The sequence below is a fragment of the Passer montanus genome, unplaced genomic scaffold (genome assembly GCF_014805655.1).
Source record: "Passer montanus isolate IOZ18808 unplaced genomic scaffold, ASM1480565v1 scaffold2, whole genome shotgun sequence".
NCBI classification, from domain to species: domain Eukaryota; kingdom Metazoa; phylum Chordata; class Aves; order Passeriformes; family Passeridae; genus Passer; species Passer montanus.
Genome location: NW_024366591.1, coordinates 17,013,879 through 17,039,484, shown reverse-complemented (window position 1 = coordinate 17,039,484; position 25,606 = coordinate 17,013,879). Strand labels below are relative to the sequence as shown.

At 35.1% G+C, this 25,606-nt stretch overlaps 1 protein-coding gene across 2 annotated transcripts; it reads right to left on the bottom strand.

Moving 5' to 3' along the window:
• Positions 1-314: 314 nt before the first annotated feature.
• Positions 315-25,606, bottom strand: VTA1 (vesicle trafficking 1). Of its 2 annotated transcripts, none has more exons than XM_039707080.1 (7): positions 25,464-25,606; positions 22,359-22,486; positions 21,633-21,708; positions 18,180-18,291; positions 11,475-11,651; positions 9,554-9,634; positions 315-2,454 (listed from the first exon to the last, which is right to left on the bottom strand). In XM_039707080.1, exons 1-7 carry the CDS (start codon positions 25,542-25,544, stop codon positions 2,309-2,311), a joined length of 801 nt encoding a protein of 266 aa, XP_039563014.1. In that variant the 5' UTR covers positions 25,545-25,606; the 3' UTR covers positions 315-2,308. The 2 variants fall into 2 exon arrangements, with proteins under 2 accessions (XP_039563014.1, XP_039563015.1); XM_039707081.1 differs by having other exon boundaries at positions 11,475-11,648; positions 25,464-25,602.

Here is a 25,606-nt window from a genome sequence, read left to right as displayed (position 1 = left end):
ATATGTTCCATTTTACATGAAATTTTATACATTAAATCTTCTAACACTAATTTATTTTCAGAACTAATGTCTTGCTAGCTTCTCTAAGAAATTCTTACACTTTTGTATTACCGTTTTCATCTCCATTCCCCTCAGAAACACTTACTTTCATTCCTTTCTAGGCAGAAGAAAATTAACAGATGTTAAATGATCATTCAAATAAATTGCTTATGGATTTTGCATTGCTTATCACTTTTTTACTGATGATTCCCTGGTTTCCTAGAGGAACCAAGAGGTACAATACAATCATGGCCAACAGAAAATATTTTATACACTTTAAGAAGTACTTAAATTTTAATTTTCAAGTGTAGTTATGTATTCCATTTCAGATCATTCAATTACAAAAAACCCCAACAGCTTTAATTCAAAAGCCTCAAATCAATACAACATTATATCATAGCTTACTTATTTCTGCATATAATACAAAAGCCCGGAAGTTCTTTTTATTATTTTACAAATAGAAATAGGAAAACTGAATTTCTTCCTACAACTTCTGGAGACTGAAGCTAGTTCTAAAAAATAGTAGTATGATCCTGAAATGAAAAACTTCTGACTATATGCTATATATACTTTATAGCAATGCTACAGTGTAAACCAAAAACTATATATGCAGAAGACTTTGCAGCAATTCAGTTTGATACTGAAGTGAGAGATCTATCTTGCATGAAGCACTGTACAGACTTACTGCTCAGGCCTGTACAGCATTACTATCAAAAAAGTTTCAGATGGTTTTATTCTAAATTTCCCCAAATGATTAAAATCTAACCCAAGTCATTGTCCAGGTTAGCATGCTATATCATATCAGAAAGCAACACAAAAAATACCACATTTTATCTATTAAGCCTCAGTCAACTAAAATGCTTAAGCACACGCTTTTAAGTTTTGTATTACCCATGTGGAATCTGCTGTCAAAGACACTACACACTTTAAGGGATACAACCAGCTAAACTTTAATGCATGCTTATGTTTCATTTTCTTTTGCTGATCTTTTTGCTTTGAATATAAGACTCATTTTAGTTACTCCAAAGCAGTACAGCTATAAATAAGAAGGATTTGATCCAGCAGCTTGGAAAGACAGAGAGATCAGATAAGATGTCATTAAAATTATTACATATATCAGACATGCTTTATGGTGTACTCAATTATTATGTCACACCAGTTACAAGACTGTGTACTCTTTCTTTTAAACAGCATGGGAGGATTTTTAACAATCAAGAGCTCTATAATTGCAGTGGTAGACCTCATAAAGACTCAAAATTCAGTTTCCAAGATATTTTAATTAAATCCCAAATCCAAAAGTCTTCACAACAAAGCAGACAGGAAAAAATATTAGTTGGAAATACAAAGCTATATGACACTAATACCAGAGACAAACCTATAATGTTTTAATGGCTGAAGAACAAGCTTTTTTCCAGCCTCTTAAAAAGATGGAACAGTTTTGTTCTCTCAGTAAGTCTCCCTGAAAGTTCAAGTTAATTAGAATCTCTGCTTCCAGTTTTGGGATCATTGTTGATAAATATTAGTATTTTCTCTTAATTAACCCATACAGATACATAAAATTTTAACTGTTCACACAGAAGGAGCAAGAACCAATAATCAAGAATACATGTAGTAGTCCATACACCTGTGGGGAATTAAATTGGAACACATCAAAATTACTCCCTCTGAAGTATCAAGAGATGTTTTCTTCCAGAACATTTTCAAATTAAATACAAATGTCCTCAAGACTCCCTCAATTTAGACTTATGTCTCAGATAATACAAATACTGAAATAATTTATGTGTAGAAAAGTCCTTCCCAGTGTGGACCTGTCAGCCTTCGCACATTCAGCCTCTCATTTCAGGAGGAAAGCACTAATCTTAGTTACCATTTTACAGCTATCATACTTATTAAATCATTGTTTACAATAATAAAACAGAAGTAAGAATTTTAACAAAACATCCTAATTCTCAAGTTTTTTACAGTAAGCATTTTCCAATTCTGATAATCCAAATATTGCAAAATGAATTCTAACTCTTGAGTGGTGTTCACAGTACTTTCTTTAATATTTTGCATACATCAAGCCATTGCACTCATTTTTCAAGCTCCACTGTCTGTTAAATGAAAACAGAGATTCCTACTGTACCATTAATTGCTAATCTGACACTGAAACAGTGGTTTCATAGTCATGAGTGATGGGATTGAGAATTTCTGTGTAACTCCCCTAACAGGTACAGTAATAAACTGTTAGTTCTTTAGGCGAAAGACATGAATCTGTTGGATTAAAGCTTCATTCTCTGCCTGTAATGAGTAACTTGAGGGCCTTCTGTAGATTTTGCACAGCAGTGCTCACATCTTCATACTGCAACGCACTGCCAGCATATTTGCAATATTTTTGAGCTCTGGCAAAGTCCTCTGGAGTCAAGCGGACTTCTCCTGCAAAAACATAAGTATTACAAAGTTACTACAAAGGAAATCTGACTTAAGCTTCCTTTCTTATGATTTTTATGTTTTACTGATGTTTGTGGTAATATTATGAAAACCAGGCAAACATTTGTGGTACTATTATAAAGACCAAATGACAGTATTTCTTCTGCTCTGTTCTCTTTTCTTTCCATTCATATAAAACTTAACTTCTTTGCCACTGAAAAATGTGAGGACCTTTCTAAACACTGGTATTTGCATGACCCAGTGCCTTTCAAAAGTAAGCTAATACCTTTGAGAAAGATCTGCTCTTGAACTAAGACCGCAAAGGAGAGTTTTTACATGACATTAAGTTAGCTGTAATCATGTTACAACCTGCAAGAAACAAGGACAGTGCTTTTTGTGTTTACAGCATAATTACTCTGCTTTCTTCACAAATAATACATAGTTAGAAACTGTTCCTTCTCAACTGGAATAGCTTTTCAGAATGTAGAAGCATTTCTCACTGGCTTGTTTTCACACCTTTTACATTTCTGTTTTTCCAGATAATTTTTGTTTCCAGTTTTATGTAAGATGACTGAAAACAAGACTGATGTCATGAAATGTGCCCATTTTTGTAACATTGGAGAACAGTAGCAAAAAATTCCCATAATATACTACATACCAGACTACATTACTTATTAATCAGAGTCTTCTTGAAGTAAGTCAAAACTTTAGGAATTCTGTAGTGCTCAAACACACGCATTCAGTCTTGGAGAAGACACAGTAGGGACTTAAGCCCTAAATGGCAGAAGATTTTATATGTGAATAGTATCACTGATGTGGGTGTAAAATAAAGCAGTACTATGTACCTCCTTCCACCCACAAGTTCACTGTGAGTTTTAAGAGTAATCCCATGCTACTCCAATAATGGAGAAATTTATATATCCAATTAGATAAAAATTAGAACATCTTTACTCAGGTTCTTTCAAAAGAACTTGTAAATGATAGATTTTTATGGGCATCGATAAATAATCATATAAGCCACTAAAGATTATGCATATATTTAATAACTTCCCACACAGTATAGTATAAGCACTGAACCGATTTCACAGATTAAGAGCAAATGTGCTTTTAAATGCACAATACATTTTACATAAAATTTAGTTAAACAAAGATTTAGCTCTCTAAGTACATTTTACTCTTAAGCAACTACATGAACATACTTAAAGCCATTTTTCATGGCACAATTCCCATTAGCTGAATCTTTTCTTTTAAAATAGAACTGTTGTTACAAATACTTTGAGAATGTTTACTAAAGAATCACTACTCTTATCAAAAAATGTCTATTATTTAAGAACAGTCTTACTATTTAAAAGAACAGCTTTTGAACAAATAAAAAGAAAACCTTGGAATATTAAAAATCAGACTGGTCTGCTGGTTTTTAAAACAATCCTACCCAAATAAAATCAGAAAGGTAAGCACTCTGAAGATTTAATTTTATCGATTTTTAAAATATACTCTAGAACTCTACTTATTTTCATTTCGAGAAATAAATATAACCACTGAGGGACATAAAAAATTGGTGGGCTCATTATGATTGTAATGTATATTAAATTTCATGCTTAGTAAGTGAAGCCACATTTAATCTCTTAAAATATATACACATGTGAGTAAATAAACGCGAGGGAGTGCATAAACACAGGTACACAACTCGGGTATTTTGTAACCTCAGGAAAGTCACAGACTAAAAAGCAGCTGGGTGAATCTGCGACCACATTTCTGAACACCTTTAAGAAATTAAAAAGACCAAGTTTCCTTCAAAGTAGCTTTACGCTATGATGCCAAAAGAAACTACAAAACCATTCTTTAAAAACTGGCCAAGGCATCAGTCCAGTATTCAAATAATTTATTGGCAGCAAGCCTAAATTCACCCGTCTAATCTTATTTTTACAGTATGAGCTCTATTAATGTTTTGCTGGCATAAAGCCTTATTTATTATGAAATCTATATCAGATGCTATTATGACATAACATAAGGGGAAAAAAATTATTAGTTTTAAATTTATAATCTAAAGTTTATAGAGTAAGAAGGTTGATCTTTTGATGTGCTCAGTAGCCTGAGCTCCTATTGAAGTTGACACCTCACAATGGAAAAGTAAAATAGAAACAAACCAGCTCTGTGTTCTGAAGTTTTACAAATAATTTAAAACTTAACTGCAATGACTGTACTTAACATCAAAGGTATAACCACAAAAGTTAGTAACCTACTTCAATTTACATATCCCAAGCTTAAGCAGTTTTGGAGGAAATGCCCTGGGGTCCTGCTGGACACAGATCTGCCCATGAGCCAACAATTCGCTCTCGCGGACCAGAGTGACAATGGCATCCTATCCTGCATTAGGAAGAGCACTGCCAGCAGGTAGGTGGGAGTGATCCTGCCCCTTTCAGCCACATCCTGAGTGCTGTGTCCAGTTCTGGGTTCCTCAGCACAAGAGAGACAGACCAACATCCTGGAGGCAGTCCAGCAAAGGGCCACAGAGATGACTAAGGGAATGGAGCAGGAGAAGTGGCCAAGAAAGCTGGGACTGTTCAGCCTAGAGAAGAGAGAGCTAAGGGGGATCTGATATCAAGTACATGAACACCTGAAGGGAGAGTATTGAAAGGACAGAGACAGGCTTTTTTAGTGACGCCCAGTGACAAGACCAGAGGCTGAAACACAGGAGGGTCCTGTCTGAACACCAGGAAACAGTTTTTACTCTGAGGGTGATCAAGATCTGGGACAGGTTGCCTGGAGAGGTTGTGGGGTCTGTCTCTTGAGAGATTCAAAACCTATTTTTAGAACAAGGAGTGACACTTCTTCTCAAACTTCTTCAGTGCAGGAAATTAAACCACAGGGAGAGTGCACGGGCTGGGGGAGACCAAAAGGACATGATCCTGAGTGACTGGTTTTACATGACCCTTCCTTGAGCAGAAGGGCTGGACCACTTCCTGAAGTCCTTTCCAACCTCAAGTATCCAGTGATTTTTTGGCTCTAAAAAAGCCCAACAACAGTGAGATACAAAAGGTATACTGTATTTATTCTGAAACAAACCTGCTTCCTATCTTAATCTGAAATTATTAGGACTTTAGTTATATTACTGAAACATGACAGGAATAAGAAATCTGTAACAACAAGCATGATTCTCGTAGTTTAAGAGAAACACAAAGTGAAACTGATTTGACTAGAGCTGCTGAAATAATTTTGGGAAAAAACCAGTTTTAGAATGAAAGTAATGTGCATTCTACATAAATACATCTGCTTCTCCTTGGAATCCTTTTCTACCCTTCTGATGTTTTTCCTTTTTAGAATGCCCAAATATAAGGCAGATGATTTAAGAACAGTTCAATCATACAAATTGGTGCACAAAAACAGTGATGGAAAAGGTAACAAATGGTTTTTGAAACAAGATACTATTTTTTCCCATTAAATCACTTGAAATATTTGAAATATAAGTACTCAAGGATTTCTTTTTAGGATCATGAAAACACATTCAGTGTCAAATTATTATTTCTACTTTGTGTGTAGAATATCAAACATTATACACACAACTACAATGGACAAATGCCTTCTTTATACTATGCCACCTGTGCAAGGAACCATATGGCAGCATAAGATGATCTTATAAAATCTGTGCAGCACAACTATGAATGCCTTTAGTGTTAGCAAAATCTAGGGGTAATAAATTTTTTTAAGACAACTACACCAGAGAAGTGGACACACACATACACGAAGTTGCTGCATAATTCTACATTCTGCTGTCAGACACATTAACCCATGACAAAATAAAAAAGCTTTGAGACTTTCAAAAGTTGGTATTAAACTCTGAAACCTCTTCCCACAAGACAGGACAACTATTGAAAGACTTATGCTAACTAAAAATCAAAGAACACTATTCCTTTAACTTAATCTTCCTTTGATAAAATATTCTACTCCTCTCCACCAAAAGTTTTACTCCCATAAGAGCTTTAATCAAATGGCTTCTCCTATGTTATGGGAAGCAAAGAAAAGATATAATTTATCTTAAAAATATACATTTGATCTTACTACAAGAAAGAGTCTTGCAGGAGTATGTGGAATATCCTGTTTGGCTATGCCTATACTACCACATTCAACACTGCCAAGGAAGGAGTCTCAGCACTCAAACTTGACTGTCTGCAGTGTCAAACTGCTGGAACAGATTCCAGTACGGTTTTGGTCTGTGCAAACTAGCACTTTCCTAAACAATTCCCGGGCATGACTTGTGGTCAGAGCAAGCTACAGACCATTCAACATGAGCAGTCTTAACAAGCTACCTTGTTTAGGTTTAAAAGTTTAATAATATGGATGCGAGAGGTTCTGTGCCAGCTGTTCTCCGTGCCAAGTATTTGCAAGCCTGTATGATTTGTTAGCATGGACACAGACATCATGTCTAAGTCATGGAACAAATGTACCTTGCACTGTGCTAGCTCTGTGGCTTGTTGGATGGAGGGCAACACTGATCCCTCCTTCCTGTGCAAAGGAAACCTCAGTTCCACAGGAATGGTACACACCTCAATATGCAGCAAGGATCTAGCCCAGATACGTATAATGCAGCTCAGGAACTGGGGAGGGCTCATGAGCCCCACAGTTTTGTACATCCATTAACACGTACAGGCATTTCTCCATCTACTTATGGGTTAGAGAACAAGGCCACTGTTGGCATAGAAAGGACTCCTCAGCAGCATGGGAAAAATGCACAAGACAATGACAGGCAAGGACAAACATTGCTCTCCACTTCTCTAACTTCTTAACTCCACACATGCAAAGAAAACTACGAGTGTACCTCTGCTGACACATCCCCTGTGCCCTCTGAGACTCCTGCACAACTGACAGTGTGTCTTCTAAGCTTTCTAACCAAGAACCTGTATGACCTTTATCATTTCTTTGGCTGCACTTTTGTAGCACTCACTCATAAGAATGTGACCCTTTGAGCTGTTACAAGACCCAAACTTGTAGTGACACAACAGAGATGTGCAGAGGAGGAATCCAGGCATGCAAATACACAGGTTAGATCAAGTTAAGAGATTTATCATGGTGCTTAGCAAGGGTCTTAATCTTTTAATTACACAATATTACTTATTACACATTCTCATAAACACACTTAATATTCCTTCTTATTTATGTACTTATTAAACCAGGTTATCTCAGGTAGGTGGTAGAAGAGAGCAATGCAATCATACTATTCAGATATGAATAACGGAATGTCTTAAACTTAATGAAAAAATTTAAGTTTCCATCAAAATTATGATATTTTTGACAACCAGAAACAAACATTCAAACCAAGAAACAATGATGACTAAAATTTTAAAGTAGTTACCAATAAACCTGATACAATGACTGTCTAAAAGATCATGACAAGATAGTTAAACATGAAAGCTTTGCTTCCAAACATCACAAAATTTGCCTTCCAACTAGCAGTCACTATGGCAAGGCTTAAATAAAGCTTTGAGCCGTTTCAGTTGAGGAGCTACCAAAACCCCCAGAGCAGTCCCCAAAACTCAACAGCTATCACCAAATTTAAATGTTACAGCTACAGGTCTGAGGTGTTGTTTTCAATAAAATGAGTCACTGCCACATGAGACATCAGTGCCAGCTCAGCTGGCCAGAGCATGGTGCTAATAATGCTAAGGTTGTGGGTTTGATCCTTGTGTAGGCCATTCACTTCAGAGTTGGACTCAATCCTTCTGGGTCCCTTCCAGCTCAGACTATCCTGTGATTACAGTAACATGCCAGAAAAACTCCAGCACCTATAGTACCTTTTGCTCTTCAGGAAAATACTAAAGGTTAGTATGTCTTCATCAATGGCAATTTTTTCTATTTTTATTTTTTCTATAAAAATGGCTTTCTAATAGATTACAATGAAAATATCCTTAAGCATTCTTTATGCCAGCAGATTAAAAACAAGTTGAACATTGAATTCCTACTATAGCACTTGATTGAAGCACAAATGCCTTTTCAGAACAGCTATTTTAACACGGAGTCTTCAACAACATAATAAAGTAACTAAATATCTCTAAGTTATAAAATACAAGAACATACCTATCTAAACTTTGTAGTCATAACAGGCAATGTTTTACTGTGGTTAATACAATAATATAATATTGTATACTAATGAGAGTATATCCTGATGAGGATAAACCCTAGACTTCCTAGACCCCCTCTTCATTCAACATCCATGTCATATTGCCAAAAAAAATCTCATTATTACAAACAGATGTAATTTATCGAGTTTTTTTACACTCTTTTCTCTATTCCATGAACAGAAAAATTCTTAGCAAACAGTAAACTCTCTGTCCATATGTACGCATGTACCATATGTACATGAGTGTTCAAATGAAAATCTAGGATGATTCCAGCTTTATTGTCAGTTACCACTCCTCCACAGGCCATGGTTTCCACAGGGTCAGCCCTTGCATGTACACTTCCAAGCATGGAATACACAAGCAGACATAAAATACATGTGATATAGGCTATCAGTGATTTCAACATCAAAGACAGAGGACATCTTAGAAGATAAAAGCCTTGATTAAATGGTACATCAAAATAACATTGTTAGCAGTACTTTACAAATTGATTGTTTAATTTAGCACAGGTACTACTTCCAATCAGGAAGCATGTAGTATTTTTCTGCACAAAACCACAACTTGAATGTTTTATGAATTATTTTATGAAATTAATAATTAACTTACATGCTGATCCTGTAGAATAAATTTTAAGTAAAGGGAGTGTGTATTAATTATAAAAAACACAATTTGGCAAGGCTATCAGGAATATAGGCTTTGCAAAGTATATCAGAACCTCACCTGAGAAGCAACAATATAAATAATAAAAAGCCTTATGCAATGCTAGCTCATTAGTTCAAAGTAGTTAGACAGACACTATATTGTAACAACTTTCAGAAACTACTAAAATCTTAGCAACACGATACTTAGATATTGTCCACTCTTTTTAAAATTCTGGAGTAACGTTCAGATAATAGTGACAATATTTATCAAACTTCTTCCTTCAGTGCAGGGGAGACACAGAGGACAGAGTATGTCCATGTACAACAATACAAATGCCCCAAGCTTACCTGCAGACTGGGCACTGTAAAGGGAAGGATCAACCAGAGGAATATTCTGAGGAGCAGGCTGAATAGTGTTACTTGTCACTCCTGCAAATCAATGCAAAAAAAGGACTTGTATTATTTTTACTTATTGACTTAAAAAGTAAGCAAAAAACCAGAACAGATAGACCTTATGATTTTCAAGTTAAGCAATCAATAGCATACAAATTCTGAAACTGTGTAACAAATAATTTAAATGCTCTCACTCCAAATATGAATGTTTTATAAAATGAAACAGAAGAATGTACAGACTGTCATCCATTTTACCAGTACAGGACTTCACAGAAATTTAATTTCAGGCATTAAAAAAATAAGAAAATACTCATTCAAGAGACACTGGTTACCCTGATGTATTGAGGAAAACCTGCTAAAGAAAAGTGTGAGTAAACTTTAATATTTGAAACTTAAATTCTACATTCTAATACCAGAGGCAATCTATATTATTATACTTTTAAAGCCCAGCGCCAGTGACCTCACACTTGCCAATTATCTCTTTCCTAATTCCTTTGGAAACAATTAATGAGAATAAAAAAGCTAGCTAAGTTTAAAAGGGAAATGACAGCGCTAGAAGAAGAAGCAGCACTTTATACTGTGAAGTGTTCCTGTACTTGCACTTTCATTTTAGGTACACTCATTTGTTTTGATCGAAAACTGTATTTTTGCAGTATGTCCAGAACATACCAGACTAGCATAACATTTGCTGTCTAGGAAGAGAGTAAAATCACTTTTCTAAATTACATCACTCCATTGAACAATAGGTGGGGTTAAAACTATGAAATGCACAGAATTCATACATTCCAACAAGGTACGTACTCCATAATTTTCAGATCCTCCCAGACCCAAAAAAATCCCCACTATCAGAAGGATTTCCCTTTGATAAAGCTGAAAAAAAGAGCATCCTGAACTCTTCATAGGGTGAAGCATTTTTTAAATGAGAAAGTAAAAGAAAAGGAGAGATTGTGTGACAAAAAATCTTATACATTTAATAATATAAAAAAGTATCTGAACAATAAATGATCACTAGGATTGAAATAAAGAGATTTTAAGTGTTTAGTTTTATTAATTAATAAATAATTAATTTGTAATTCTGCTTTATGATTGTTATAAAAAGGTCCCATAAGGTAAAAAAGTTTTATTCACCAATCACTTAATACTTTTTTTTTTTTTAATAAATAGAGCATCTGGGAAGGAACTTGGAATTGCTAAGAACTTGGTTTTGGTCCCAAAATTACACGTAATAATAAGAAGAATGTAGGAGCCAGTACATTTAGCTGTAGGGACAAAATTCCCATTAGTAATAACGTCAGAAGTCAGTCACACTAAAGCACTTGCAAGGGAAAAGAGGCACTAGTCAAACCAAACCAGTATGAATGGTACATCTGGCATGATTGCTATGGGGTTGTAAGGATTTCAACACTATGAATGGTACATCTGGCATGATTGCTATGGGGTTGTGAGGATTTCAACACTGTTTTGATAAGCTTCCACATAAGAACAGCAGCCTATCTGCACAGGGAAAGCTACAAATAAAATGAAGTAATACAATTCCATCTATAAACTGAGAGAGTCAAATTGTGCTTTACAGTACAGACGTTGCAATGCAACACCATTTTACTGATATAAGAGAAGACAAATAAATTCAGTCTGCAGGAACAGTCACTTTCTTAGTCCATATATATATTCTGTAAAAGTGCTCCAAACTATGATTTACATATTTTAAGAAAACATTAAAAAATATTTCCAGTGACATTTTTATGGTTTTAGCTCACGAAGATGATTTTGCCAAACAATACTGTACTATTTTACTCTCTATGTGATGAACTAGAATTTGGGTAAAAATTCAACTCCCATTAAAGGCTTGGATTTCTCAGGTGTGATTTGGACATACCTGTGTTATGAGGTACTTCAGCTGGAGTGTTGGCTGGTGCATGGGCACCTGGTGGTATATGTATGCCAGTGTAATTACTAGTTGGTATATTGTTAGCTTCATATGTAGATGATGATGATGATGGAGCTGTGCCACTATGGACAGAAGATGACCCTGCTTCTTCCCTTTCAGCATCTGCTAAAATGATACAAAATAGGAATTACTGCAACTACTATGTATAAACACTTGAAAAAATTGGCTTTCTTTAACATGTCCTTTCAAATTTTTATTGCTAAAAAAATTGCAACCACAATGTGTGACATAAAACATCAACCCAAACCACACAGGGTTGATTTGAAAAGTAAAAAGCAACATATCATACAACAAATATCTAGACATTCACATACTTTCAAAGATCTCTTCTGTTCAACTTGAAGAATCATTTCCTTACTTGTCTGAATATAAGCTATCTCTCTCATTAGAACAATTTGTTTTACTTTTGTGTTCTGCATCCATAGGAGTTGAACAAGTTATTACAAATAGATAGTAATCTACATTTTAACACATACATGAACCAGAGTATGGAAAACTGTATTTGCCTTACAAACTCTTCATGAAAGGCTAGACAGTGCCAATTCTTTTACCCCCAATCAAACAAAAAATAAATAAGAACCAAGAGGAACTTTGTGAAAGTAATACCAAACAAGAAACTAAATGCAGCTTAGCCAAGTCATAATTGCATCTAGAACAGTTAGAATACATAATGATCTGTATGAATAATGAGATTCAATATATCCCTCATCATGTACAAAAAACCCCATATTTTTCAATCTAGTTATGTTCATAAGGTTCTGATCTACTTTATTTAATACAGCTTTAAAGGCTAAAACTTGCATCAATAAGGTCAGATGGAACAAGCAGTTTTGGGAACTGCTTATTTAACAACCAGTGCTTGAAAGGGAACAAAAAAAAAATGGGAGGACAAAACTTGCATGTGTGTAGAGCTAGCAAAAGAGGTATTTTTTAAGAAATCCACATTGATCTTCAACTACACAAGACTATGAGATATGCAAACACTTCAGCTGTTTAATAATTAAATAGTCTACTATTAAAAATATTACTATTATAAATATCAGAATTGTTTCCCATGTATGTCCTTCTACCTCCCAGAAAAAATTCACATGCTACTTTTAGGAAAAATGCCTAAATACCTTCTAATTTACAATACAATTTACTAATAAAAAGGCTATACAGCAGACTAAAATCAAGTATTTTTATTAGAGTATTTTTAGTGAACTTTTAATAAATATACTCTGGCTTTATGGCACAATTTCTGACACATATTTCTGCAAATAAACACCTGACATGTTTCTGGAAGACAAAAAACATCATAAGGTGCCAGATCTTTCTTTTGCTGTATCTTTTGTTAGTAACTCATACTGCAATATTGTGTGGCTAACATTTGTGGAAATAAAATTAAATGTCTGAGAACTGGCAAAAAGAAGGTGAGATTCAAGAGTAAACATTGCATATGCTATCTTTTAAATAATAATGCAGCAATAAGAAACCATTGTTTGAATGCTGTGTTTTTCACTGGTTTTGGTGTCAACTGAAAAAAAAAAAGTTATAAAAGAGTTTCAGAAAAAATTATGAACAAAAACAGAGGCTTACTTTACATAAAATGAATTAAATAGCTGCACACAGCACTCATCACCCTGTCTGAAGCTGAGGCTGCCAAATACTACTTGTAACACTGTTACCAACATTTACAGCTTGGGCAAATTGTAGCCATAAAGTTGGAGTTTCCAATCTGGATGTCTGCTTGAAGCTAGGATTTTGGGAAAGCTTTTGTAAAAATTACTAAGCAACTGTTGAGGATGAGGCAGTAAGAGGAAATGTGCTTCCACTGTGCTTAGTATCTCAGCTATGAGAAATTACCTGTAAATTCATGCCCATATTTAAGCTGTTAATGCATCTATTCCTTCATTCTGCCCCTTGTTGCCCTAATCTAGTTCTCAAGGCACATTCTGATTTCCTTGTCTGCACTAGGATTACATATCCCATAACAGCAACCCTTTGCCACATACTTGTGTCCCTCTTGCACGGCTCCCATTTTCTCTCCAAGCCATTCCCAGTTTCAGCTCCCAATTTCCTCACGGCACAGTTCAGGGTCTCTACTCACTCCTGTAACTGTGCAATGCTTTGGCCAACACTGGCCACAGAAGAACTCAAAGGGTTAAAGTCTGGCAACGTTAACAACAACAACAAAAAAGGGTTAGAAGTGCTAACCATCAGTGCCTGCAAAAGGCAAATTCACAAATGGGCAACCTACTTTTTAATCAGGTATAGGTATCAAAAGATTAAGCTCAACTGTTTGATTTACTCATTGTGCAACTGGCCAATGTTAAAAGTGTATTAAACATAAAAGCAGTTTTGTTTAAGTTAACTCTCCTTAGTCTTTAAAGTGCCCAAATATCATAAAAGCATTGTAACTATTCTTTCAGCAAAGCAAATATTTAAAATATTCTTTATCAAAGACTAAAGTATTACAAACATTTTAAGATATACACTCTCAGTATTTGTGAATAGTTTTTAACAGTAGTGCCAGATAGAAGTATTTCAGTCTGCTATAAAAGAACATTTAAGTCAACAGAAGTTTTAAATTCTATGGTTAGAGTGTCCAAAACATAACTGAAAAAAAAAAAATCTTTTCCAGGGAATGAGAAAGAATGCTACAAAATTAGAAAATTATTTTCTCATGCAGCAGTAATAACCTGGAATTCAAAGTTCCTTACAATTTGCTTAAAAATGCTGAAACTAGGCTGTGAAACAATGACACAATTGTTTTACATTTCATTTCAGCCACAGTTGAGATTTTTGTTTTGGAACCTCCTCAGCTTTTGTGCTTGAATCCCAGCATAATGAATTCATGAGCTCTTTAAATTTTCTGCAGAGCTACAGTATACCCAGACCACCTGTTTGTGTTTTTTAAAATTATTTATTTACTGAAGGCAAGATTTTGTGAAATCATCACCGCAGCCCCATAACCAACCATCCAAAGATACTTTTATATAAACAGAGGATTCTCAAGGCTTAATGACATTTCCTTTTCTAGTGTAAGCAAGCACCAATCATGACTTAATTTCAGAAGCTCAGTGCACTAAGTATATAATTAGCAGAATTTTTTTAAGGAGTATAGACTCTTCCAGTTCTCTGGACTCCTATTTTTCATGAGCTCAGAGAATTACAATCAATGTAAATTTTTTTCTTTGTCTCATTCTGCTGAGTTGTTTCTCTTTTGCTTGAGATGTTGCTAAAAGAGTTACAATGTAATGTTCTATTTGAACATTGCTTTTAAAAAAACAAACCAAACGTATTTTTTTCCACAACATTGAGAAAAGAACTCAAAAATCCATCAACTTTTCCCACATTGTTCTTTTTACTAGTTGGAACCATTAAGGTTTTCTGAAATTCTGAAGTAGAAATGTAGCCTACATATTACATTACAATGAAGGTGATTAAATTTAATGTATTTACTATGGCTAGAGTATAGCTATTTAGGAACTTTTTTCTATTACCATTTTCTTTTCCATTAGTGTAAAACCTTATTGGATGACCTAGGGCTAATGCTAAGTGACCTTTATGTGTATTCTAGGATATGTATTCCAACTGCACTAATAAATTAAGGATGTCATTTTAAGGTTTCCATGGTGGCATCCTGACAAAAGCATCCATAAATCCAACAGCAGAACTGCATAAAGCATGCCTATGTACTGTAAAAACATCTCCAAGAGTTACAGTATGGTTTTCAAGAATCACAAAAAAAAAAAATAACACTTTGGAAAAAAATGGTAATTTGTCAAGCTACAGAGACCTAGTTTCACTCTGTTTAAACAGACTTTTTCCACATGTTAGGGGAGGAAGAAAATGAGCAAGCAGAAAGGAATGGGGAAGGTCCAGTCATACATCCAGACAATACTGCTTTTCTTCTTATGATGCACAAAGAGGAACTGAAACTCTTTTGTACTGATTCTTCTCATAAAAATTAATTTGCATAAAATTTTTATCTTGATTATGTGAGACATTATGGACACCTACACCATGGAGCTAACCATAAAAAATAAACATCAACATGTATTTTTCCTTTAATTTCTTAGAAAGTTAGGAGTGTGAGAAATAATCTCGCTACATGAAATACAATTCAACAAAATAAACAAACAACATATTGTCAAGTTACAGATCTTGCAGGCTCCCTGTGAAAAAGGACGTTAAAATTTTGATTCACTCAGCATTTGTGTCCCTTTTAAGATGCATGTAGACATAACCTAGTAATGAAAGCAAAAGTCTTCACCACTTCCCATTACAACCCGTAATGAACTGCAACAAACACCAAGGATTTGGGGAAAGCCTGAATTCTGCTTTCCTTCCTACAACAGTTTCTTTCGTAGCCTTGAGCAAGTCAGTTACTTCTGCATTAATAAAAATGCAGAAAGAGCCTATTTGTTGCTTTATTGAGAAATAATTAGCTTCTACAAGTTGCACACATGGATTTTTAGCAAAAGCTTTGTAATGTTTACTTAGAAATTCTATTTTTGCACTTGTTTAAAATTCATAGTTTGCTTCATATACTCAGGTCAGCTTTACCACACTATGAGCCAGACCACTAAAAGAGCACTAATTTAAAGCTGAAAATATTTAACTGAACTATTTATTACATTCAATATAACAAGAGACTTTTCTCTCACATGTTGCATTCTCCATTAAATCAATCTGCTGTAATTTGACAAAGATGAAGTGATGTTTGCAGCTGAGTTGCATCATAAGTATCTCTGGCTACAGCTGCATGGACAGCTAAGGCATGCACAGCCTTGGAAAAGACTGTACGTTGAAGAAGAAATTAGTTTGTTAATGCTTCACTTCAAATACAGCTGTGCCTACACTGGAGCACATTTCAGTGGGTAAGATACCCATTCCAGTGTTTAAGTCCATAGGGTGCCTTTAGGTTAGGAAAACATAATAACAAGAACAAACAAGTTACTTGGATATAAAATTATTATACTTGTAATTTGTTCACAAATATTTGAATTTACTTATGTTGCAGTGTTTCTGGAGCACTAATATATAAATAGTATTTTATCCAGGAAATTGCAAATAAATTATATTTGGCACTCAGGCTCTTAGACACTATAAAGACAATAATAAACTGAAAAGTTCTGTACACATTCTCCTTAAAAAAAATCATCATGATAATATCTTTTTTTTTCTGATGTAACAACACTGTCCAGGACATAAAAATTACAATATGGAGATGCATCAAAATGTGAGATTGCACGATGAAAAGATTGAGAATCAGAAGAGAAACTAGTTTTCTAATGTTTTGACATATTTAAAACAAAAGTACTGAGCAGAGTATTACAAGACTACTTGTAACTTATTAGAAGTAAATTACAAGTTCAGATGTCAAAATCCACTCAAGACTCAGGAATAGACCACAAACACAAATGAAAGCAAACAAACAAATAATTACTTATATGTGTATACTTCATATGTGTGCACAAGTATAAATACACTGGTCATCTATATTTATACATACATTCACACAACTTTATGTAGCCACCCCCATAACGTAGCTCTACAGGTTAGATACATACTCTACAAGGCAGATCTTTCCCTTTTGCACTGCAGATTTGTTTATCGACTCTTTTTATTTGGAGAAATTTGTACTACTGAATCTAAACAGATAAATTAGCATTAACTTAATTGACAAGCCACAAAGTCTCATGTGCCAGCTCAGAAGAAAATTACAAACTATTTGATGATCTTAGTTGTTCCACTAGGTATGTGAAGAATGATACACAGAGGTTGTCACTGCACAGAATTAATCTGTTTTAATCTGCATAGTGAAAATATCCATTCCAATGACATCCCATCTCATAAGAGATCAACCTTTGAAATTTGTATTCAATCTGCATTGAGGAGAAAAGCAAAGAAACTGGTCACTACCAAAACCAATGAAACTGATCACTATCTAAAGCAAAACAACTTGTTCTGACACACATTCAGTTTGGTTAAGTGGATGTCCTTGGAAATCATCTCCTTAACTCTTAGATAAAGTGGGAACCTCAAGGAATCCTGTACAGGGAGCTCAGGTAGCCAGAGGAAGCAACTGAAAACACAATGAAAAGGAGGATGAGTGAGAAAGAGGCAGAAAATCCAGCTCAGTATGAGTAGACCATAAACCTGTTTTGAAACTGACATTATTACGCAGGGAGCAAGGAGTTGTCTCACAAGCAGATCTTTGCTTTGAAGTTGAATTCACTTGCCATCAGTCCATTTTTAACTCCTACTTAACTTCTGAGAGAGGATAAACTGGCAAAGGGATCATAACTTTACAGAACAGATTTAAAAGAAGGACTGTGGTTAGTGTTAAAGAAATGTATGGTTCTGGCCCAAAGGTGACAACGCCTTCTTAGAGAGTACCTATATTCAAAATAATAATCTCCACTACAAGGAAAAGAATATTTTATTAAAGAAGTCAATCACACAGTAAGGCCCAATAAAAATAACAGCAGGAGAAGCTGAAAAGAAGAAGGCAGCTCATTGTGAAAGGAACATTAAGCTGGGAAGCTGTGCTTCCTGAGGGGTGCTCCGTGAAGAACTGTGCATACCACCACTTCACCTTGGCACAGCCTTCTGCTCTCTTAAAAAGAAAAAGGAAACACGTACCAAAACTCTCTCCTTCCATTCCAATGGGGCCAGGCTGAGGAGTCTCTCCATTCTTTAAGCAGTTATGAATGTATGCTGCCTTCCACCTGGCATACTTCCTGTGCTGGGCATTCTGGGGGAGGGAAAAGGCCAGCCATTTTAACCACTCACTTCTGCAAATTAATGCATTCAAAACAGAAATACAAACATCTTTTCCACTTTCTCTGCTGTCATTTGACACCCTTTTAAAGATAAACATGTAAAATTAATAGGTGAATTACAAAAAATAATTAAAATAACAGTTCTAATAAGATCTCAGCATGAAAGGAAAATGTGGAGATCTTCAATTAGTGCAGCATATCAGGAACAGGAAATAAATTATACCAAGAACATCTAGTATGAAAGACATAGCACTGTAATAATTACTGACATGAAATAATGAAGAAAGCTTCCTATCTCCATAAATTTTGATGATTATTTACTTTAGATTTAAATACTTGAAACTTCAAATGCTACTGCTGCTTATCAAAAATATGGATTTCTTCTAATTATTTAAAATTTAAAATTTTATTTATATGCATGAATACAGAAAGGCTGATGTAACTGCAGATTAATGTGATTTGTTTGTAATATTCTATGACATTAAGATTTTCTGTTTTGTTTTTTAAAATATACTTTACTGTTCCTAAGTACAACTTTTAACATGTCAAAACATGAAAGGAAGATTGGCCACTTTGTATCTCCTGAGCAGTTACAATAGTGTTTAATCCAGGAAGAGCTGTCAATTGATGCAAGAAATATTAAACTGATTATGCAAATCAACTGCTTTGCCAACAGTTGTATGGGAAACAACCAGTTCTGACAGTTATGAGGTAATATAAATCAAGGATCAAGGCTGAATATAAACATTAGAAATGTGGAAGGATGAGTGGAATAATTTGCCTGAATGAACAATACAGGTTGGGACAGCATGCTTCACACCAATGCCAAAATTTTAAAATTTAATTTTTTATTTTAAAAAATTAAAAAAATAATTTGGAAATTAAATCCAAAGTTTCTAAGAAATTAATAAACTGAAATTCTATAAATACTGCACTTTGCAAAGCCTATTGCACTGTCATCTAGAACAGGGTAAAGAGACACAATACAAAAGGTATCTCCAGCAAGCTTCCTTGCTCCTATTTAATACATTGCATCACCCAGGATGCTCACACATTCCAAGATAAAGATCTGGTCTTCACTTTTGAAAACAAGATTTCTCCAAAAAACAAGCCTATTCTGATGACATATTCATTAAAATGCACTCAAAAAGGAAAAGTGCAATTGGAAAACATGGCTTTCTGTTAAAACTTTGTTTTAATAATAATTTCTGGTCAGTCAGTGTTACAGATTAAATTCCTTCATTTTTAACAAACACTCTAGAAGCCACAAAATGCAGAAAACACATATCCAGAGCATGCTGCTTTCAGGAAAGATTATTATGCAATATTTAAGGGTCTGTACATCTCCCCTCTATTCTAACATGGCGATTATTTATTGACAAAGTGTGAAGATGCAGTTGTAGCAGGAGTCCATCCCGGGTGCTGGCAACTCAGCATGGCAGGAGTGGTGTCTGTGAGGACAGGCCAGGGCTGCCCCACGCTGGATAAAACCAGCCCCAGAGCACCCACCTCGGGACACTGCTGAGGAGGCCCTTGGCCATCTGGTGATGCCCTGGGGAGAGTGTATTAAAGGACAGGCCAGTACCCCCAAACCCGGCACCAAGATGATGGCTGGAGAGAGGAGAAGGGAACCAAGTGTTTGATGTCTGCCCTGCATCCCGACTGCAAAGCTTATCAGTCCAGAAGTGAGAAGTGAAATGCTGTTGGTTTTGGTTTGTTTTCAGCATGCACTGCTGTCCCTTTTCAGAAGGCTGCCTTATTGAATGAATGGTACTACTGAGGTAAATGAAAAGAATGCTGCTATCACGGAGCTTCCTACTGCTCTGATCTAAGCTGTGTCTTGTAAAACACATCTTCCAGAAAATTCTTTTGCCTAGTTCTAATATGGAGATACAGAATAACCACTCTTCATCTGTGACACAATCCATTCATACTCCCCATAATCAATCACCTGCCATTTAAAAACATACATATTATGCTCAACACCCATTTTCTGATTCTAGGTGTCAAATATCTGCTTTCTATGCCTTCTGCTGTTGCTTTAGAAGCCTTTTAACAGTTGACAGTCCACGTATGAAGGCAATTTCAGCTATCCATTGAAAAAATAGGCAGGTGGTCTGAATATAGGTGTCAAGCTGAATTTAACTTAGGCTGAAAAAAATTTCTCCAAAAGTCTAAGACAATCAAGTCATACTTCTCCCATCATCCCTTTACATGAGAATAAAGATAAATAAACTGTTGAAATGTAATGATGCTGTACAGAGGAGCAAATATTTTCTGTATTTCTTGTACACTCTCTTTTACCATCGGTATTCACCAATTAAACAAAATGAGAGAATTCTGCTTCTTTCCAATTACAAAGCACTTCTGTCCTTTCAGCATCAACAACAGAAAATGCACAACTGCTAGCATTTTGCACTGACATTTATAACAATTTCTTCCATCTTCAAAGCAGGATTGTTTCAGGTACTCTGAGGACTCAACTAATTGGTCAGTGCACTGTCCTGTGCACTGGATTCCTACAGACTAAGAATTTTTTTTTTCAGTCCAATTCAATGTGCAAATATACATTCACTCTCTGGCTCTAAGAAATGTTATCGCTGGATGTAGTAAAGGATGTCAAGGCACAGAGCAGACAATTTTAAGAGAGCACATCAAAAAAGCAAACTTACTTGTGCCTCTCAATAAGATGAAAATTTTGGATTGGTAGAGTCTCAGTCTATGGAAGATGGATAATCTTGCAAGAACTTTTCACCAAGCATTTCTCTTGGGGAAGACCTGTCATTAGTATCTACACTTACAACCTATAGTATTCCAGAAGTACACCACTATCAAGACCATGCTTTACCTTCTTTCCAATATTTACAAGTGAAAGTAGCCACAACAACTGCATTTTAAACTGAGCAAGTATGACTGCACTTTAGGTACAGTTACCAGACTGGGGATTCACATACAGGATGCCAAGCCTGTGAATTTCAAGCAGGACTTGGAAAAAAGTGAAGGTGGACAAAGCTAGGAACCTTGCATCTTTTTTTCCCCCTATAAGCATTCCCACTTGCTCAATATAATGCTATGTGTCCCACAGTAAAAATCAAACTTCGAGTTTCTAACTCATACTTGTCATGAACCATCTTCTAACAGATGTTTAGTATTTCATCTACTATTTATTTGAAACACTTAGCATGATTCTTTATGGCTTTCTAACAAGTATTTGGCTACACTGTTTCTTTGAAATTCATATTCACCACATATAAAAGCAATGTCTGTGCTTGGAAAAGCAATTGGATAGTACACTCATATACCTGACACTTACCTCTTCAGAGAGCTCCCCAAATACTGTTAGAACATCTATCAGGAGACTTGCAGTATAAAAGGACTTTATCATATTTCTGCAAAAAAGAAAGCATTTTGCTAACTTGGCAATGTCAGTCTCTCAGAATCACATTTTAGGTGTTGTAATCTTAGACCATACTGACTTATTCCAAGGCCAACATCGCTTTTTTTTTTCTTTTAATCTGATGTTACAGAAGCTGCTTCACAACATTTAAATCTAGCAATATTGATTAGTCTCCTAACTACTATGCAGAAAATGTTTAGCATTTTTTAAAACTGGTTACGCATTCTGCACTTAGTTTCTAGCTTGGAATTTGTAGGACATCAGAAATCCTGTATTAGCTTAGAAAATACATGAACATGCCACAGTAACTGCTGTAAACCAAAACACATAATGGATTATCACAACTATTTTACTATCACTGGTCAATAGAAACTATAACATGCTTGATAAAATGAAGCACAGTATTAGCCTGTGGTTTTAGAAGGCTTGCCAGTAGGTAAGCAACTCCCTAAGGAACATAAGGAGGAGGATACCAGTTAATGTGTGATGTTACAGACCTATAAGTAGTAACAAATTGAGTTTTCCAGAAGAGAAAAGAATGTATTAAAGTCCAATTCTTGCTTCCATTCAAATTAAAGAGTTTGGATATTCACATTCCCTGACCAGTATCTTCAGATAAGAAAAAAAAAGATTTTCACCTACTTATGAAATTGCCCAGCTCTGTCTTCATTGTCTGCATACAAAAACATTTTCAAGGCATAATTCTCCACATGAGCAGAGCCAACAATTTCCTGAGTAATTGCTTCATTATCACCAAATTGCTTTTTCATCTGAAAAATGTTGGAAAAATACATTAATTACTTTATTAGACCTTAACAATTCTGCAAACCCAAAAAGAACCTGCTGATTTAAACAAAGTCAATTACAATTTAAAAAGAAACAACTTACACTTTGTTTTACAAATCTGCAGCTTCTAACATAACAAATGCTAAAAGCAGCATGTGAAAGAGGATGCATATTCTTTTGGAGAGAGAAATATTACAAATAAGTACCTCTGAATCTTTAGTCACAAAATACTTAGAAAAACCACCAACACCTCAACATCTTCTCACCAAAGTTAAAAATAAACACAACTACAATGCTGTGAAGAAACAGCAACAGATATTTTTCCCCTTAGCATCTGAAAGATCAGGCACTCTGAAGCCTGTGTCAAGATTCAACATAGTTCAACTGTTAAAGTAATGCATGCTTTATAAAGGTGCTGTAGGTAAGTCATCATGTATCTCTCCTCTTGTAAGGTTATTTCACTGCAGTTCATTACATCTTTCAAAGTATCTGAGCCCTACCTTGCCCGGTCTAGTGACCTATGGATTTACTGGAATTTTCAGTGTAAGCAGAGTATTTCAATTCAAAGAACTCTTTTCAAAGATGTTAGAGTACCAGAATCCTCAGGTTTCCTAATAAAAATCAGTAAAGCAAACAACCCTCTAACAGTTACAACAGGTGGATTTACAGCTTCTGAATAGGCTCACTGTTTGCACATAAGGAAATCTCAGGTTATCCTCAGAGAACAAAAACAGGAACACTGCATGATACTAACCTGCAGCCTTTATTTTGCCAAAAGATTTAAAAACAATCTCTGAATGGCGGTTATTTTTCACTGTGCGTGCGAAGAAAATTTTAATCATGCAGGCAGCATTTCCATATTTTTTAGATTGCTGCCAACTTTCTAAGACATAGAATGTTGCCAGAAAAGTTACTTCATTTCAGTAGTTAAATACAAGCTTTCCAAATAGAATTTTAAATTTAAAGGCTTTAGTCAAACTACTCTATGTACAAATTCAAAAAGTGTTTGTTTTACAAAGTGTAATTTTTCTTGTGAAAGTACCAAAATTCGTGTGTTCAAATGAAACACTTAAATACTGACGCTAACTCAGGAAGAAAGCTTAAGGAAATACATGTGTATACAAACAGTTATCTGTACACCTCACATTCAGAAAAGAACTGATTACTATACTTGATCTGATGCTCAATTATTTCATACACACAACTGGCACTGTTACATATGCTTCCAAAAGTACCAAATTTAACCAAGCTGTTTACTGTTGAAATTATTCTTCACACAATCTGTGATTCAATACAGCAGTACTGGCGTTTTAAACATTGATACAAAATTTCCACCTAAAACTCAAGGCATGTAGGCTTAATCTTAAAAAAAATTAAACCACACCCCTCTGCGCCCCCTGGTGGTTAAGGGCAGACTCAAAACAGCAGCTCCTAAATTACAGCAGGGGTCCAACTTTTCCATAAACCCCAACTTCCTAGCCCCAAAACTGCTCTATTAGACTTGACTAGGAGTGCTGTCTCCATCCTTTACTCACCCGGATACACTGAAGAATACTCAATACCTGTGCTTGAGTTGTCACACAGACAATCTTACCAGTAACCAAAAGGTAAAACTATAGATTTTTGCTATTTTTTTAGTCTTTTCAGTTTTGAAACAGAAGGGGTAACTGAACACTGCAGATTAACTGCTGCAGTACCACAAGTAACCCAGCAAATCCCAGCATTTCTTAGGAAACTAAGAGAAAAATACTTTTGAGTTTTAATCTCACCTCTCCTGCTACCTCTCTCTCCCATGAAATAACACACCAAGAAATCATTGTACACTAAATTTTCCATTGCAAAAAAATCAGTAATAAAAAAGCAGGAAGCACGAGTTATTAAAAAAAAAAGACAAATGGTTGATGTTTCATTTTTTTCCTGAAGAATCACAGAATGGTTTGGATTGGAAAAGACCTTAAGGGTCATCTAATTCCAACTCCCCTGCTGTGAGCAGGGGTGCCATTCACTAGAAGAGGTTGCTCAGGACCTATCCAACCTGGCCTTGAATACTTCTGTGGGCGAGTGATCCATCTTTCACAACTGAAGGCTGTTATACTACTTCCACACAAACTCTTCAGGCACTGCTAGACTTTGGATGCAATCACTGATACTGAACAAAAAATGAACTGCTTCTTCATTTTTCAACACTACCTTCTGCTTCCAAATGAGCACTAAGATCTTAGACTCAACAAACTTCTTCCTCTGGGAACACTGAAAACTACTGGGTATGAACACAAACAACTCCTGGAACTTAAACTCACCATCTGTACCACAACTTTACTTTTCTTTGTTTAACTCTCTTCTATTTAAGGATTTAATTAGTATCAGGTCTATTCAGAAGAGTGTGGCATACTTACCCACACAAATAGACAAACCTTACCCACACAAATTAGACTGTGCTTACAAGAATTTATAAAATAAAATCTCCAATCTCTAACACAGGATACAACCAGAAATATCTTTATATTTTAAAGAGTATTTTTAAAAACTCCCTGGATACAATAGTTTAACTTAGAGACAAAAGCATCCCAGGACTAGGCTATTAAGTCCTATAGCAGTGAAAATAACTGTACAGAATTCAAGGAATCAAAGGTAAATAAATTTTTAAAAGTCTTCTAGAACACCTGCATTAACTTCCTAATGAATTATGATTTGTCATGAGAACATGTATAAATAAAGCACTGTAATTTATGATGACTACACAAAATCTTATGGCAAAATTTCAATTATGTTTGTGCATGCATACACACGAAGACCTTTATCTCCTTCCAACCCTTCTGCAATTTATTAGATACAACTGAAGTTCATGCAGTATGCTTGCATGCAGAATAGCTGCAGAGAAGAGACGGTATTTCCAGATTTTTTTAAAAAATTATGTTAATATTATTACAATTTTTGAGGAAAGCAATAAATTCTACTTACAGCTTCCAACTGATCCATAAGTTTGGATAAAAATTTACGGCATTCCGGTGTTTTACTGTCAATCTTCATCCCTGTCTGCATTGCATACAAACGACCTTGAAACGATACAAAACACACAAAAAACACTGAAAGTCATTATCTAA